Source organism: Acipenser ruthenus, chromosome 4 (assembly GCF_902713425.1).
Source record: "Acipenser ruthenus chromosome 4, fAciRut3.2 maternal haplotype, whole genome shotgun sequence".
NCBI classification, from domain to species: Eukaryota; Metazoa; Chordata; class Actinopteri; order Acipenseriformes; family Acipenseridae; genus Acipenser; species Acipenser ruthenus.
This window is the reverse complement of record NC_081192.1, coordinates 3,921,361-3,937,142: the sequence shown is the minus strand read 5'-3', so window position 1 is coordinate 3,937,142 and position 15,782 is coordinate 3,921,361. Positions and strand designations below refer to the sequence as shown.

General features: G+C 40.8%; 1 protein-coding gene across 4 annotated transcripts; it reads right to left on the bottom strand.

Moving 5' to 3' along the window:
- Positions 1–325: 325 nt before the first annotated feature.
- On the bottom strand, positions 326–14,687 carry smpd5 (sphingomyelin phosphodiesterase 5). 4 transcript variants are annotated; one of them, XM_059021460.1, is made up of 8 exons: positions 14,623–14,687; positions 9,206–10,446; positions 8,636–8,708; positions 8,415–8,555; positions 6,308–6,397; positions 3,573–3,636; positions 2,505–2,664; positions 326–2,163 (listed from the first exon to the last, which is right to left on the bottom strand). In XM_059021460.1, the coding sequence occupies exons 2-8, from the start codon at positions 10,319–10,321 to the stop codon at positions 2,062–2,064; spliced, it is 1,746 nt and encodes a 581-aa protein (XP_058877443.1). In that variant the 5' UTR covers positions 10,322–10,446; positions 14,623–14,687; the 3' UTR covers positions 326–2,061. The 4 variants fall into 4 exon arrangements, with proteins under 4 accessions (XP_058877443.1, XP_033856920.2, XP_058877442.1 ...); XM_034001029.3 differs by lacking the exon at positions 14,623–14,687 and adding an exon at positions 13,149–13,614; XM_059021459.1 differs by lacking the exon at positions 14,623–14,687 and adding an exon at positions 13,176–13,614.
- Positions 14,688–15,782: the final 1,095 nt, after the last annotated feature.

Sequence of the window (15,782 nt, the reverse complement as noted above, 5' to 3'; positions counted from 1 at the left end):
TAGACAATTAACTATAATTAGAATGGGGCTATTAGAAACGTATTTAGATAATAATGCCAGTAGGAATAATACAAACAAGAGGAATTTGTGAAGTTCAAAGATAAGGCTTAAAGCCAGTCAGCATACTGCAGATGTGTGGGCTAAGAGGGGCTTTGTTCTACCACATGTTCACACTAGTCTATATGTATTCAAATGAAAGCTATTTTGGGGGACATTTCTAACTTGCTGCCTAAGCCAGTCCTAAAACGATGGATTTTCATTCCATTGGTGTTTGAGGTATACATTGTAAAATTATTATTAAAAAACACCAGGCAAAAAACCAAAACAGGTTTGCATTGTTTTATTTTGTACCAAGATGCAAATACAAAATAGCTGTTTTGGTGAGTAAGACAGTATCCCACCTCATTGTTTCACACATATTTACCCTCGTGCAAACTAAAGAGTTTGGCAATTTAGTTTTGCAATCACCATCTCCATATCTTCATTAATAATGGGTGTCTCAACTCCCTTCTCTTTGGCACCCTGGGAAAATACAGACAGCTGAAGTGTATCCACTAAGCTCATAGTGCAATGATTTGCTCCGAGATCCATTATTATAACAGTGTAAGTCAGTAGGCCAGTGCTACTGTTGAATTATTATTATTATTATTATTACATCATCTACCATGCACACTCTGGAAATACTATGTGCTGCATGTTTAGCAAAACAAAACAAAAAAAAATAATAATAATAATAATTCTAGCAATTGTACAGCTTCCAGTGCAAACCAACATGTTTTTATTTTACATATGATGAGTCTCTTTTTTTCCAAACTAGATGTACAAGCTCAGTGACAGCCTTTCACAGGTAGCATGCACACACATGTGCTTTACAAATCAATGAAAGACTTGTGCCATTGAATTACCAATTCATATTAAAAAAAGACATCCATTATACAATCTTGCACAACCCATCAAGCAATCTGCCACCGGTAACTGGTTTTGTTTGGCCACAATAATTAGTAAGAGAAAAACAAGTGTTTTTGTTTATTGATTTTGCACATCTTTTTGTGAAGAGAAGCCTTTTCAAAAGTAAAGCTTTGTGAGAAAGATCCTCTTTATACAGCTGCCTATTATAAGGCTACAGTTTTTATCAGACCCACTGTTACTATAGTAATTTGAAGCCTCCTTATATATACACCTCAGTATGGCATGCAGCTCCCTTATGAGAACCATAGCTGTATCTTTCAGTCACATGTTCCCTATTTCCTTTTCTCCAGAATGAACAGCAGCATCATTTTCAAATGTGTCAAGATTCAAAGCTTTGCTTGGCATTAAACACCACGCTAGCCACAGATCAATCCTTCTAACAGATACTGCACTTTGATTGTATGAAATAGAAATTGACGCAGCACACAAACAACAAAACAGGTTACATTTATATTCTTCACACTGTATGAAATTGCTGTGTACCCCCTTCTAAACAAAATATAAATGAATTCAACCCACCATAAAAGTCTGTAAAACATTGTATGTTTCAACGATTAAAAAAATAAATAAAAAAAATAACACAAAAACAAAAATCAAAAAAGTACCAACACAAGTAACCCTTTGATGGGACACAGAGGCAAAAATGATATCCTAAACAGATTTGACATAGTTTAGTCTTGTATTGTATTTCAAAACACAATCAACCGTGTAGAATATTTAAAAACAAATTCTTAAAAACAAAACAAAAAATTATAAACTCACAATCCAGTGCAATTAAAATCTGCAAGTAGGTTTAGGAACAAATTTTGGTCTCAGTTCATTTTCACCTTCAAATCGCTGAAAAGTCTGTAAGAAATCCCAGCTTCACAAAAATCTATAGAAATATCCGTGGCAGAATGTGTGTCGGATTCAATTACCCACCAACTCCATCCACACTGCTCCTTCATAACGACCCTGCAATGCACCCTAATGATGGTTTTAGGGGTTTGTGTGTCATAAATACAGCTGGACCTCTCTGTTGACAATTGTTCTTTCTGTATCATGCTGAAAGGAATTCTGCAGTAACGCGTGTGCTCTGTTTTCATGTCGTCCTCACAGATCCTCTGTATTCACAGACACACAGAGTCTCATGCCTACAGGTATGTGATCCGTCAGTCCAGCAAGCCGAGTGATAAAAGTGAATTCCTCAATTTCCTGTCAAATAAATACATTCATTCATGAATTAGTAAGTATACAGTGTTTAACCCTTATAACATAAAAGTACTAACACTGTTTATAGGTATAACTACGTCTGGGTTATTGGGTTATCTTTTCTAGATCTGCTGTTTTGAAAGACTAGTTAAAGTAGAGTGGTGCAGTGTATCACGGTTCAAGCACAGGACTAACAGACTACGGATGTCACCTCTTAGTGTGAAGATACTTTACCTGGCCCACCTGTAACATGGGAAGATGCAGGAGCCACGCTGTGAACTGTGAGCAGCCAACACAAATTGTACATGTTCATGTATACAGTGCAAGCATGGAAGGTGACTCACGGTTTTGCAGAGCTGGGAGAGGGTTGCCTCTCTGTACAGCATGTAGTCAATGCGTCTCCCCACCCAGGGGGCTCCAGGCTCTGGGTAGTCACAGGAACCCCCGTCTAAGCCAACGGGAGGAGCGATGAACCTCCTCCGCACAGCTTCATTCTCTAAACTCCTAATTATAGCAACAAAGAAAAAACAGAATTAACAGCTGAGGAACATGGCAAAGGAGCAGAAGCACACACAGTCATGGGAATCACGCATTATTAATTATTATTATTATTATTTATTTCTTAGCAGACGCCCTTATCCAGGGCGACTTACAATTGTTACAAGATATTGCATTATTTTTACATACAATTTCCTATTTATACAGTTGGGTTTTTACTGGAACAATCTAGGTAAAGTACCTTGCTCAACAGCAGTGTCCCCCACCTGGCACTGAACCCATGACTCTCCGGTCAAGAGTCCAGAGCCCTAACCACTACTCCACACTGCTGCTAATACTCATCATAAAGCAGGGTTGGGTCAACTGCAATTCCTTTTTAAAGTCCATTCAAATTCCCATTCCAACTCAAAGGAATTCCTGTGAAGGTCTTGAAATGGGAATTGGAATTTGAGTTGGGAATTGATTTTAAAAAGGAATTGACCCCAACCTTTGCTGTAATTAGAGTTCTAACATTGTTATTTATTAATCCTCTCTAATACCTGTAGTAACAAGGAGATGGAACATTAATGGCAGTGGTTTCATTTTTTATGACAACCAACTTTCATAAAGTTTCAAACTGATAAAATGATACTCCAGGATGTTTACTGTGGGTAGCAGTCTGCCAGGATACAGTATGTGAACAACTAACAGAAGGGCAATCCCTCAGTAGCCACGCTAATGCTCTACCCCATGCACAATACAGCAGTGCCTTACAGTGCACATAGTTGAAACTCCCAATTCATTTGCAGATACAGCACTCAACTCCAGTGTAATAATAGTTTGGTGCATTGTAAACCTGGTGCATGAAAACAATGCACCGATTCTACGTTGCATTTTCTTCTACTGTGCGATACAGACTGCACTGCCTTCTTTACCTCTGCAGGCTTTCCGGGGTCAGAACTTCTTCATCATACATTGTAGGCTGTTCCAACAGAGTTCCTGTCAAAACAAGGTTCATAATATTATTCCTGCAGCAAAAGGAATCACTCTGAAGTGAAAATACCAGAATGAGGTGCCTCTCTTGGACCTTGCCCTAATGTTCTCCTATGTATTAGAAATAGTTTTGTGGCTAGCATTTTGTCTTTGTATATATATATATATATTTTAAATCATATACAAATTATTCAACAATCATTGTTTTAGCTCAACTCCCCATGAACTCAATAGATTTATTTTGCAATTGCATCGTATTTTGTAACAGCGGTCTGCTTTTTTTTCTTCTAGTATTTTAATATAATTAATATAATAGGAATTCCACAGCTTGTCAATGTCCTACTGGTAAGGAAAGAAACAAACATCAATACGATGAAGCATTGTCTGTTCGTTGGCTTTTGCCTCCCTGTTCAGAAAGAGTGATCCTGAAGAATCCTATAGCCTGCCTCTAACCAGACCAGGTCTCAGAACTGGTAACCGTGACACACAGGGACAGCCTGCTCTAACCAGACCAGGTCTCAGAACTGGTAACCGTGACACACAGGGACAGCCTGCCTCTAACCAGAGCAGGTCTCTGAACTGGTAACCATGACACACAGGGACAGCCTGCCTCTAACCAGAGCAGGTCTCTGAACTGGTAACCATGACACACAGGGACAGCCTGCCTCTAACCAGACCAGGTCTCAGAACTGGTAACCGTGACACACAGGGACAGCCTGCTCTAACCAGACCAGGTCTCAGAACTGGTAACCATGACACACAGGGACAGCCTGCCTCTAACCAGAGCAGGTCTCTGAACTGGTAACTGTGACACACAGGGACAGCCTGCTCTAACCAGACCAGGTCTCAGAACTGGTAACCGTGACACACAGGGACAGCCTGCCTCTAACCAGAGCAGGTCTCTGAACTGGTAACCATGACACACAGGGACAGCCTGCCTCTAACCAGAGCAGGTCTCTGAAGTGGTAACCGTGACACACAGGGACAGCCTGCTCTAACCATACCAGGTCTCAGAACTGGTAACCGTGACACACAGGGACAGCCTGCCTCTAACCAGAGCAGGTCTCTGAACTGGTAACCATGACACACAGGGACAGCCTGCCTCTAACCAGAGCAGGTCTCTGAAGTGGTAACCGTGACACACAGGGACAGCCTCACTTAGGGTATTTTGATTTTTAAACTGGTTGTTTTTTAAACTAATTGTTCCATAGCTGTTTTATAGAATGTGTTCATTCATATTATTCCTTGTATATATCCAGAACTACAAAGCATTCAATGGTGGTATCTGTAATACTTAAATGTTTCGGCTAGAGGGAAGCTTACACTATTAGTAAATGGGTGACTGAAAACAATAATTTCTGGACAGCCTTGCAGAGATTCAGAATTGGTCAGTGGTCGATTTAAAACTAAAATCCTAGTTTCGCCAGTTACTCCATCAGTGTTCTAATAAAGCAGGCTCTGTGTAAACAGCAGCATTTAAATGCCATGCTGTAGAGCAGTGGTTCTCGGGGCTCCGCTCCGCTGCTGTGTCTGCTGGTTTTCATTCCAACCCCGTTCTCTGTTACTTAACTAGACCCTTAACTGGGGCTCCCGAGTGGCGCATCCAGTAAAGGCGTTCCGTGTGGTGCAAGATACGCCCTATAGCCTGGAGATCACAGGTTCGAATCCAGGCTATGTCATTGCCAACTGTGACCGTGGGTTCCTAGGGGGCGGCGCAAAATTGGCAGAGCACCGCCTGGGTAGGGAGGGCTTAGGCCGGCAGGGGGATCCAGAGTTCACTGGGCACCAGCGACCCCTGTTGCTGATAGGGCGCCTCCGGTTCTGCAGTGGAGCCATCAGATCTGTGTTGTTCTCCAGCACTATAGGTCTGGGGGCCTTGCTGTGGATCCACAGTGCGAAAAATGACAGATTGGCAGAAGCACGTTTTGGAGGACATTGAACTGGGATACAAATAATAATTGGGCATTCCAAATTGGGGAGAAAACCGGGGTAACCCCCCCCCCCTTAATTGAACTGACAATTTGCTTAATTAGACCTTTTTAATTGTTGCTTTTTAACTGTTGCAGAGTTCAAGTTAGCTATAACAGTTTATAAGTAACTTGAACTCTCCAACAGTTTAAATGTTTTAAAAAGGTCTAATTGAACAAATCAGTTCAATTGTCTAGTTAAGCAATTGAGAGCTCAGTTGGCATGAAAACCAGACGACACGTTGGGTTCCCAGGACCGGGGTTGAGAACCACTGCTGTAGAGTATAGAGGGATTGGGACATTTCCTATTAAAATAATCCTTACAGTACTTACACCTGGCCACTAGATGTCACTGTTGCTTTGTGTAAATGAAACACATTGTACAGTATTTACCTTGCATTTACACAGGAATACTGAAATTGCAGGTGTTACATAGGGGGCAAATTTATCATTTGCTTCGCTGCAAGGGAGTGCGCTTTTGTGGGGGAAGTTTGCAAACTTCCCTCCAACTGGATTTCAAGCATCGAAATGACCCACACCCCCTTCCCTTCCCTTCATGTTGATCAACTACAGGGAAGTTAGTACTGGGAAGTTTGAGGGAAGTTTCAGCGCTACCCTGCAGGGAAGTTAGAGTGATTGATTTGCACCCTTGTCATCCAATACACAGCATGCCTTTGAGATCACTGGCAATAGGCAGACCAGCAGCTAACCTGTGACCCACGGCTCCTCCTGGCCTGGCCCAACCCGACACGGATCTCTATAGTCATCAAAGATCTTGTGCTTCTGCTCATGGGAGTCATCTGTTAGGAGGAAACAAACAACCCTCATCAAGTTACTGACAGGGTTCACATAGCCTCTTCATCAAGCAGGGCTCCCATTTACTTTGCATGTTTGTTGGATACATGATAGGTGGGTCGCACTTTTCTTGTATATTATTACACACGCAACCACCTCAATAATGGGAGCATAGACTATGCCTTGTTAAATTATAACAGAATCTGACTTACTCAGAATACAAACTGCAGATTATGCTTTTAAACAAACCGGACGCATCGCTGCGGTAACAGCCTTCAAAACAGCTTGACTACCCGGTCTTATTGAGAACAAACATTATTATACACAAGAACAAAGTCAGACTGATAGAAACCAGCAAAACCTCTCACAAGGTGATGAAGATCTTATAGCAAGCTGTTTGTGCAACCGTCATAAATATGCTTGTTCAAACCATTACAGACTGTCCTCCAAAAAACGGAGACGTTCTCCCACGCAAAACCAGGCATCGCTCATCTGTTGTTCCCTACATTCTCCTGTGCCCCTTTGTAATAAAACAGCTTGGCACTGTCAATAAAGAAGAAACAATCTGACACAGCCACTGCAGCGGCCCAGCCTTTGTGTTAACAGAATTATCCTTCCAAGGCTGTTGCCGCACAGACAGCTACACGGTCATACAGTTTTGCCACAATATTGCAGATTGATAACGTATTTTTACAAAATAGCTTACTTTTCCTATTTTACACTAAAAAATCCATTTTCTTTTTATACAATTTCTGTTTTATTACATTTTGTATTTTTGTTTTGAATGTAATTGAAGGGCTGCTATTGGATTAAAATTTAGAGCAAAACCAGAATATGCTTGCATGACGTAAACAATCTGTGTAGAACAGAGGATTCTGGAAATCCCCTCCTGCGATCTCAGTTTTGCATGCAGATTTGCAGTGGCTTGGAATCAAAAATCTTGGTTTTACTGTTTATTTTTAGTGCGTGTGCGTGCGTGCGTGCGTGCGTGCGTGAGAGAGAAGCGCTTTGGGATTTTTGTGATTTAGGCACTATAGAAAGGGGTTTTGTATTGTATCTCCATACAGTCAGTGGTGTAGTGCTATATTTAGAAGTGAGGGGTCGCTATTATCTACCCTCACCCCCACCCTCCACCACGCCGCTTGCTGTCCACATTTCCCATACACTCAACACAACCGCAGTTTATCACTACAGTAGTTACCGTATTTGAAAGGGTTAACAAGTGTACCAATTCTTTACAAATTCAGACAATCAGATATTGAGGTATTATTGTAAAGCAAAAGCGCAATGCATTCGACTTACAGCTAGTTATGATAAAGAAATAAATACATGCATAAATAAATACATATTTTCATAACCAGTTTCATACACTAATACACACATGATTAAAACACTCTATTATTATTATTATTATTATTATTATTATTAAGCCTATGCGTAACCCTCCCCCTCTCGTATATTGAATGGTTTGGTCCAGAATCAGCTCGTCTCATTGTCCTTTTGCAGCCGCTAAAGAGCGAATGAGACTAAGGTTTTGAAACAGAAGTGCATCCGTTTCAAAAACACAGTTGAGCAAGGCCACAGGTACCCTTTATTTGCATGTTGTGATGGAGTTTTACCTTTTAAATAAATGTTTAGCTTATTTTATCTACTTGATTTCTGATATATGGGTCTAAAAATAAGAACTGTTCCAATTATTACATCTAATTGTAAAACACTGACATCTCACCTCCTACATTATTCACACCTTTTGTTCCAGACCAGTCACGCTATATTCAAACTGTTTCATTATTGATCTCTCAAGGGTTTCTCATGGTTATTGTATTCTTTGCTTATTTGTATGGATTATACACATGTATATCTATCTCAATATATTAATAGGAGCAAAACAGTTCAATATTCTACACGTGAAGTACAGAAGCGGTGTTCTCCCTGCCCAGGAAGTGGGGGGGGTGGCGCTCCCTTCCGACCCCACAGCACTACACCCCTTCATACAGTATTTGCAAATCAAAAGGAACTCACAAGGGGAGCAGTTGTCGAAATTGAAGTCCCCACAGAGTATATCAAACACCACAATCTCATCGTCTCTCTTCGCGAGTGCCTGGAAATCACTGATCCACTTGCTCACCAGAGTCAGCTGTGCATTGCGGATTTCTCCATCGGCTAGGAGAGAAAGCACAACACTTAGCTAAAGTCAAGAATATGACAAAGAGGTGGGGGTGGAGATCAAAGACAGCGTTCACCTTCAGGAGCATGAAGATGCGTGCAGTTAAAATATCCCACAATATTCTTCTGGGAATTTCTACCAACTTGGACCTGAAACACATAGAAAAACAGTCACTTACAGGCCTGATTTGAGATAAAATGAGAAGTCACATCCCCATTGGGAATACACTTACAATTTAGCTGAAAGCATTCTAAACGTTCCAACCCCAACAGAATCCAAATAAACATATTATATGCATTAAGAATCTGTTTTGTATGTAGATTGAATGACTTCCTATATGTTTGGTGGCTGCCTCTAATCAAGTGGAGAGAGTGCTTTCTCTTGCACTCTTCACTTGCAGACCAGACACAGCAAAGAGTGCAAGAAAAATACTCTCCACTTGTTACCTGCGCTTAACAATCACATTCTTCCAATATACAGTTAAGGCCTATAGCCGTGAAATGTTTCCACGTTTCCGATAACCTATCCAAAGGTAGCATTAACAGATATGGGGACAGTGTAATCTGGAAACCATCCCAGTGTGCTGGGGCTTTGAAAAAGAAGGATCATTTGCCATAATGAAGAGGAGGACATTTGGAGTCCTTACCTTGACAGAAAGCAATCCTTTAGCAGCCAAAGCATCCTCCCCCCTCCCATTGGGGTAGCAGTGGAAGGAGGCGTCCAGGACAGGGTAGCGGCTGGCAAAGAAGAGGCCGCTGTTGAAGAACTTAAAGCTGGAGCAGCAGCCGTGGAAAGCATAGATACCCACGTCGTAGAGCACGTGGCTGAAGGTGGGGCTCAGGATGTCTTTCAACTTCTGGGCTGCCCTCTTATCAAAAACCTCCTGGAGGCAGACAAAGTCTATGTTGGCGGGGAACAATGGAGAGATCTCCCAGGGGACATCGCCCAATTTCTGAGATTTCCAGCCAGCCTTGCACCTGTCGGAATTCTGGTTGAAATTGTTGCCCTTCGTCACTTCTGCTGCATCAGGAGCAATGTCCGACTCGCCAGCATTCTGCTCTGTTCCAACAATGATGTTGGCAGCGTTGGTGTTAGAACCCACCCCCCCTCCCCCACTTTCGCAGACAACTTCCTCCAAGGGCAGGCTGGAATCAAATCCCAAGCAAGGCCTGCTGGGGGTCTGGGAGTCTATGGACCCATAATAAAGAGAGGATGCAAGGAGGTTGTCCCGGCTGCAATGGCTCATTGTGTCGCTGCTGGGCGAGACCACGCAATTTTGGGGCCTGTTGACACTCTGAACGATAGTCTTACCAATCAGGTTGGCCCTCGCCTGGCTGTGGCCCAGGTTGTTAAACCGGGCTAAGCTGTCTGGAAGCAGGCAGAGGTTGGCTGTCACAAAGCCGAAGCCTTCCCTCCCCTCTGCCAGATTCTTTACGGCCCCCTCCTCCGGATTGGTAGTTGTCCGCTGGGAGTAGATGAAGGGCCTGCGTGTCGCCTGCAGGGGCACCCACATGAGGAAGCCAATCAGGGCTACAGGAGCCGTAAGCACGAAGAGAGCCAGGAAGATAAGGAGACCAAAGAATACTCTGAGAGGGCCGAGATAGCACTCCTCCTCCCGTCGCTGCTTCTTCTCCAGCGTGGTGGTGAGGCAGACTGCGATCATCCGGTCCATAAACCAGAAGCAGGGGAAGATGAGCCACCAGGAGAGGCTGTGCAGGCCAGCGATGAACCCATTGGCAAAGGGAGACTCACGCAGAGCCATGGGCACTTCTGAGGAAACAATGGAGAGTAGAAAAAAAAATGCCTTGTGTTTTTATTGGGTTGTCAGGCTTCTCGTTTCAAGGTTGGCTCACGGTTATTTTGCTGTGTTCTACTGGTTTCTCATGCCTGAAAAAACAAAAGTAAGAGAGAAACTTATAAAAGTCCTGTAACCAAGTTATAAAATACAAATTGCATTATATATATATACAATACAAATTAATGTGTATATAGCACTCTTCACACCATGGCATCCCAGATTGCTGTACAAAGTTAAAAACAAAACAAGAGAGCTCATATGTACAAACTACAACCAATTATACCGGAGAATATGTTATTAATTTTAAGAAAAAAACTCATATATATGATATTTTGTCTCAGAAAAGATGGGGTTAGCATGGTACAAAAAAAGTACATTATTCATTTTAGAGATAAAGGCTGTCTAACGAACCAGATGTTTAAAAGACTGAAGTATAGTTTAGTCATCAGACCAGTGTGTTAACACAGACAGCCTGATCCATCTTTTGAGGACCTCTCTGCTGGGGTTGTACTCAGGGTCTCTGGTTTGGATGACTGTCCTTTCTTTGTTCTGGTTTATATTTTAAGACATGCTTCTCTGCAGAGGGTAAACATAATCTTGAATTTATATCTCACCTATATTGAAGCATGATGCTATATGATAGGATTATTATTAGCTTTAGATGTGTTGTCATTTTGATGCATTAGGCGCCTTAGACTGCCAGAGATACATGTTGTAACCACATTGTTTTATATAGTATTAATGCTGTTAGTTTGCAAAGACACCAGACTGCCTGGATTGTCTATGAGTTAGATTCAAAGTAGATCTGCGATCACCCGATATTTAAGTGTTAATAAACTGAAGGACGGATTTGTTAAACTTTGAATGTCCGAGTCTGTTTGATTAGTCTTGATTATCTGTTGTCTGGGTATGTGAAAACCTGTAAGCCAGTACACGAACAACGCATTAGAAGTGTCTATGCAATATGAGTTGTCCTGTTTGCCTCCCACTATTCTACTAAAGAATTAAATAAGCACACGAACGTGACAGCCTATATAAAACAAACGTACAGAGTTCACACTGTGTGTGTGTGTATGCGTGCGTGTGTGTGTTAAACGGCTATGTGAGCTCCACCAGTTGCTGTGTAGGCGATCAGTAATCATCATGAATAATCATGATGGGTGGCCTGAGCAGCAAAGGGCAATGAGGCAGCCACAGAAAGAAATTACCACTAATCCGTGGTCTGCCATCTGCAAGACTTTCCAAGGCTAACAAAGGAGGCTCCACTCCCAGCAGGTCAGCTATTAGTCTGGCCCAAGTACCATGCATTACCGCTCTTATCCAACAGGGTTTGCAACAGACTCTGAAGCGGCTGGGAGCAGTGCTAGCTATATACTGCTATAGTATAAAAATAAACTGCAGATCCATTTTGAGAATTCAGAGATACACGGATTGTACAATAAAGGGGACTGAAGTTAGGTTAATAAGGATTCCTGGGCATTCTGGTATACTGGGCAATGAAATGGCAGATCTAGCAGCAAAAATAAAACAGGTTAAAAAGTGAGAAGATTGATGTCAGTGATTCCTCTGGGATCTCATAACACGGGAGTGTTTGTAAAACATGCAATAGTAAAAGAATGGCAGGTGAGATGGGCTACTAGTGTACAAGGAAGCTTTTATTGTAATATTCAAAAAACGGTTAATAAGAGCTGGATAAATGAGGAATTGGGCAGGATAGGCTAAGGATTGGACATACTACTCTTTATGGTCATTTATTTAGATTAGATTAGATGTGTGGTCCAGTGGTTAAAGAAAAGGGCTTGTAACCAGGAGGTCCCAGGTTCAGATCCCGGCTCAACCACTGACTCACTGTGTGACTGTGTGACTCACTGAGCAAGTCACTTAAGCTCCTTGTGCTCCGTCTTTCAGGTGAGACATTGTTTTAAGTGACTCTGTAGCTGATGCATAGCTCACACACCCTAGTCTCCTTGGATAAAGGCGCCTACTAAATAAACACATAATAATCGATGGTTTATGTGAGACGTGTACAATTCCAGGTGGAGCATTATGTAATGAAGTGTGAGAAGTATGAAGAACAGAGAAGAGCTTGAAGAGGAAGTTGGTGAACACGGGGATATATGACCTGAACATTAGCAGCTTGTTGGGAAAAGGGAAAGAGGAAGAAAAGATAATAACTGAATATATTAGCGAAACAGGAAAAGCAGGATGTTATACATTATGAATTAAGACGATATGGAAAAAAAGAGACTAATGACTACAGACAGAGGGCGCTAATCATCTAAATGTATAGATGGAATGCGCTGTTAAAAATAAATAATGAATAAACTACAGTTATGATAGCAGCGGAGTAACGAGAGTACAAACCACGTTGCGTTCAATAAGTTAGTTAAAAAAAAGACATGTATACAAACACAACATACTAACGTGGTGGTATGGTGATCAGTCCAAGTAGGTCAGTTATACTTCTCACGGTTCACATGCTCATTTGTGTCCGACAACAGTACCTGTCGTTAATATATGTATTGAATTATATTACCAGAAGGCAGTATTTTTGGTTTTAACGTACCGGCTTAACGTTACGTCATTACAAAGCAAAGACCAAGCAGAAAAAGACCGCTGAGAATGTAGAGCTCGATATCTAGAATTAGACTTCCTTATAATTCGCGTTTCTTTTGTAAGGAGTTATGTATGTAATATGACTAAAAACACATTGTAACGTACCGGCAGTCAGTACACCACCTATTATACTCCCCCAGTACTACACAGTAAAATGAATAGAATCAAGGCTCACCTGAGACAAACAGTCGATTCTTCTTACCTGGGAGACAACGATGCCAGGTCAAAGTTCAAATTCTCGGTTTTGGCAAAACTTTTTTTTTTTTTTTTTTTAGTACTAGTATTTTTTTTAATCAATCAAAAATCCATTCATCTTCTATCGCATTTGTATTTTCCCACAAACCGCCGCATTTTACACGGCTCAATTCAATTCTTGGACACGGAGGGGGAGGGGGTGCAATTGCAACCTGGCCCAGCCTTTGGGGGGGTCGGCACCGACTCAATAATTGTTTTATTTTTCTGAGCCCACTTTAATAACTAGACGTAAAAAATATAGAGGTGCCGTCTAATCTACTGCGATTAGAAAAATAAACCGAAGGGATGTAGTATTGGTGGCCTGTCAATCAAACCTGACATTCGCAAATCACAGTTGACAGATTGCTTATCCGGAGGCGGGACGCAGCAAGCGCTGTGGCTATAGGTTAAAGTCATGTGACTGCTCTGTTCGGAGATATGATCCTAAAGGTGTAATTCCGTGAGACCGAACAGAACTGAAAAACCTGATTAGAAACACCTACCTGCCGTATTGTGTAATCAAACAGCCCGATCGGCACACGGTGAAGCATGGTGAAGCCCCGTATATCTATCTATCTATCTATCTATATCATATAGATGTTTTATTTATTAACAACAATCAAAGAAACTATGCGATATCACAAAAGTATACTGGATGGCATAGTACTACAGTAATATTTCATGTTGGATTTCGAAATATCACATTTTTTTTAATTGTCGTCCGTTTTTCGTTAAGTATGGAAAACTACAAAGCGGTATGATTGCAATTCAATATGTTAACGTAACATTATTCAGCAGGTTCGTTCGACTAAGCAAAATCGTTTAATTATATTTATATATCGAGATGCAAAACGTTTAGCTATACCGCTAATTCACTTTATGCTATAGGTAAATTACAACTGTACATGCAATACTGGGATAATGCAATAAACACAGCCTCGATTTATGATGGTCTGTATAGCGAGATTGTTTTTATACATTTAACCATAATATTCATGTTATAGTTTATTACATATGACATAACTACTGCTTGGAACTGTTTTAAAAAACAGTGTCGGAGTCTGTCCCTCTCACGAAATTCCGCCTTAATGAACGAACGGATGGTAATTCAGTTAAAAAAATACATGCTTTGGGATATTAATTAGTGTGTTCATAGAATAATGTTTTCGCTTATATGAGTTGTAACGAATGCTGTACTGTGGGCTAAGTTTGGAGATGCAGACGTGTTTTTTTTTTAATAGAAACGTTTTCATACTTTTGTACTTGATAACATGAATTTAAAAATCCAATTGATGCCTATGATTAATGCGTTTTGTGACTAATTTGAGGCTATTAATATGTTTAAATATTAATTAAATCGAGCAATTAATCTTGTTACATAATTGATTTATTAAAATGTTTGAATATACTGTTACCTGATTCAGAATTTGCTGCTGATGTATTTATTTTCAAAAGGATGTCTTTGGTCGTGCAGCTCGTTTTTTTTTTTTGTGGGGGTGGGGGGTCCACTTCAGTGTTTCACAAGATAGTGCCTCCCGGAGGCATTATATGATACAAATCCATCCGATACTGCCTCCCCGTATTATCGTGTGAAAAGATAGGGCAGAAAAGAATAGTTGTGAAAAGATAGGGCAGTATCATGTAGGATGATTTAAAAATGACAGCAGATCCACCACCCTGTCAGAATCGCACATACTCTTTATGTTTTGTTTAGTTGGAGACATAAAATGAACTAATTCTTAAAATGATTAAATTAAATGAACACCATCTCAAATGTGTTTTAGCAATATGTTTACAATATTGTCAGTGTCAGACATCTGTTATAATAAACTTTTACTGTGTTCTTTCAACAGTTTAACTTTAAATGGCATTATAAGATGTATTTTTAATTCAGTTACTTCAGTATAACAGTCGCTCCTAGAAATTGTAATATTAGTTTACTCCATTGATCTGTTATGAAGTCATTTAAGTTTTCAATGGAAGGTCCAGTTATTTTCATCTATTGTTAACATGTTAGAATGTAATAGTTTTATAGTGACTGAACTAAATCTGACCTATTTCTCTGTTCATACAAAATCCAGTTGAAGCAGGTTTTAAGACATACTGGCCTTTTTTTGGTGTTGATTAATATGAGACACTACCGTAAGCATTCCGAACACTTGAGACCACATTTTAACTTAACACAGTAAATCTGTCCTATGCTTTATGCTCTTGTCTCTTCTTGCCAGGTTCTAATTAATTTCTGTTAGATATAGAACATGTTTATTTTAATATAAATTACCTACCCTCTGTTGTTATTAACGGGATCGCTCATTATAGAGAGGATCTTGGCTTTTAAATCGCTGACCATACAACACTACTATTAGAACTGTATTTCATTCTATAGCATGCAATCCATATCTAATAAGTCCGCTTGTTCACAGCAAGATTTTAATTCTCCTCCTGGCTCAGCTCGAAGTGGCTCTGTGAACACCACACCAGGCCTGTGCATCCAGCGTTTTACATCAGAGGTGTGGGCAACCAGGGCCTTTACTTCAGTCTTGTTAGCCGGGCTCCCATCTCTACATTCTCATTC